Raw genomic sequence first — 1,260 nt, 5'->3', positions numbered from 1 at the left:
AATATTAATTAAAGTTAGCACAGACTTACCTTAGCAATTTTTAAAAATCGTTAGAATTTACTAAATTAAATACTCGCAAACAATTGTCTCCTTAAAGTATTTTGCACCTGGTGCCATCATTAATCATGTGCAATTGTAAATTAATAGTTGTGGCTGTTGTATGTATTCTGTAGTTAGCATACAACTGTTGTTGGATAGACCTGATCTTGATTGCTGTTGCAACAGTCTGTTATGTTAATGTGCATCACTCATTTCATTTTCCCGTTTCTGTACGAAACAATATAAAATACAGTAATATTCATTGATACTAGTTTAATGTATTAATTGTAAAGGTACTCCACAAAGAAGTGTATCTGAGACAGGAAGCACTGGTTCTCCACAGGAAGCCAAAAGTCGTAGTATGTTGTTAAACTGTACATTCAAATATTTTTTATTAATTATTTACCACATCCATAGGCAAGGAGCTTACCTTAAAAACAGTCATGAAGATATTTCATTCTTCTGCTCACCATTACAGACTGATAGGGTTTGGATTGGGGGTAAGAGTGGCTGATCTGAAGGCAACAGATGAAGCAATCGATAATCTTATTAAAGTATTTGAGAGGTGGTTTGATGCCAATAAAGATGTCAGTTGGGATACTTTAAAAGAACTTTGTGAAGAAGACTATCCTGATGAACTGGGCCAAGCAAAGGCTAAGCTAAATAAAGCACTTGGTATACAAGTAGGTATGTACATTATGTATATTAAATGATTCAGTGCTCATTACAAAGTTGCAAGAGTTTTTTTGCTAATTATTCTTAAATTTAGGTGGAGCGACTATAATGTTTTATATGCATTCTTCAAGTAATAAATAGTTTTTCTTTTTTTGTAGGAGAGAATACAAGTAATATTGATGATCTAATAGAACCAGGTATTACTCATGCATTAACTCTTTACTGGCTAATACCGTATAGCGGAAAATTTTTGTGGCCCAAAATTTTGTGGATTTCGCGTTTTTTCAAAATCCACAAAAATAAAATCCGCGAAAATTGATTTAATATGGTTCAAGATGGCCGAAAAGTAGAAAACCACAAAAATTAAAGCCACGAAATTGATTTTTGAATGGATCCCAAAATTTTTGGGCCATGAAAATTTTTTGCTATATGGCACTGCTATGTGGCTGTCATGCGTGGGCGTTGCAATTGACTAGCAATGCCGAGCGACGTCTTGGAGTCTGGAATACTTTGATGCCTTAAGATTACCAAGTGATGATTATAGCT

General features: G+C 33.9%; 1 protein-coding gene across 1 annotated transcript; it reads left to right on the top strand.

Annotated features, from left to right (window-relative positions):
- The first annotated feature begins 323 nt into the window (after window positions 1-323).
- Window positions 324-1,228, top strand: LOC109590781 (uncharacterized). Its single transcript, XM_020006655.1, has 4 exons — window positions 324-398; window positions 457-726; window positions 873-953; window positions 1,191-1,228. Exons 2-4 carry the CDS (start codon window positions 483-485, stop codon window positions 1,226-1,228), a joined length of 363 nt encoding a protein of 120 aa, XP_019862214.1. The 5' UTR covers window positions 324-398; window positions 457-482.
- Window positions 1,229-1,260: the final 32 nt, after the last annotated feature.

This window comes from Amphimedon queenslandica, unplaced genomic scaffold, assembly GCF_000090795.2.
Source record: "Amphimedon queenslandica unplaced genomic scaffold, v1.1 AMPQUscaffold_9479, whole genome shotgun sequence".
NCBI classification, from domain to species: domain Eukaryota; kingdom Metazoa; phylum Porifera; class Demospongiae; order Haplosclerida; family Niphatidae; genus Amphimedon; species Amphimedon queenslandica.
This window is presented reverse-complemented; position numbering and strand designations above follow the sequence as displayed.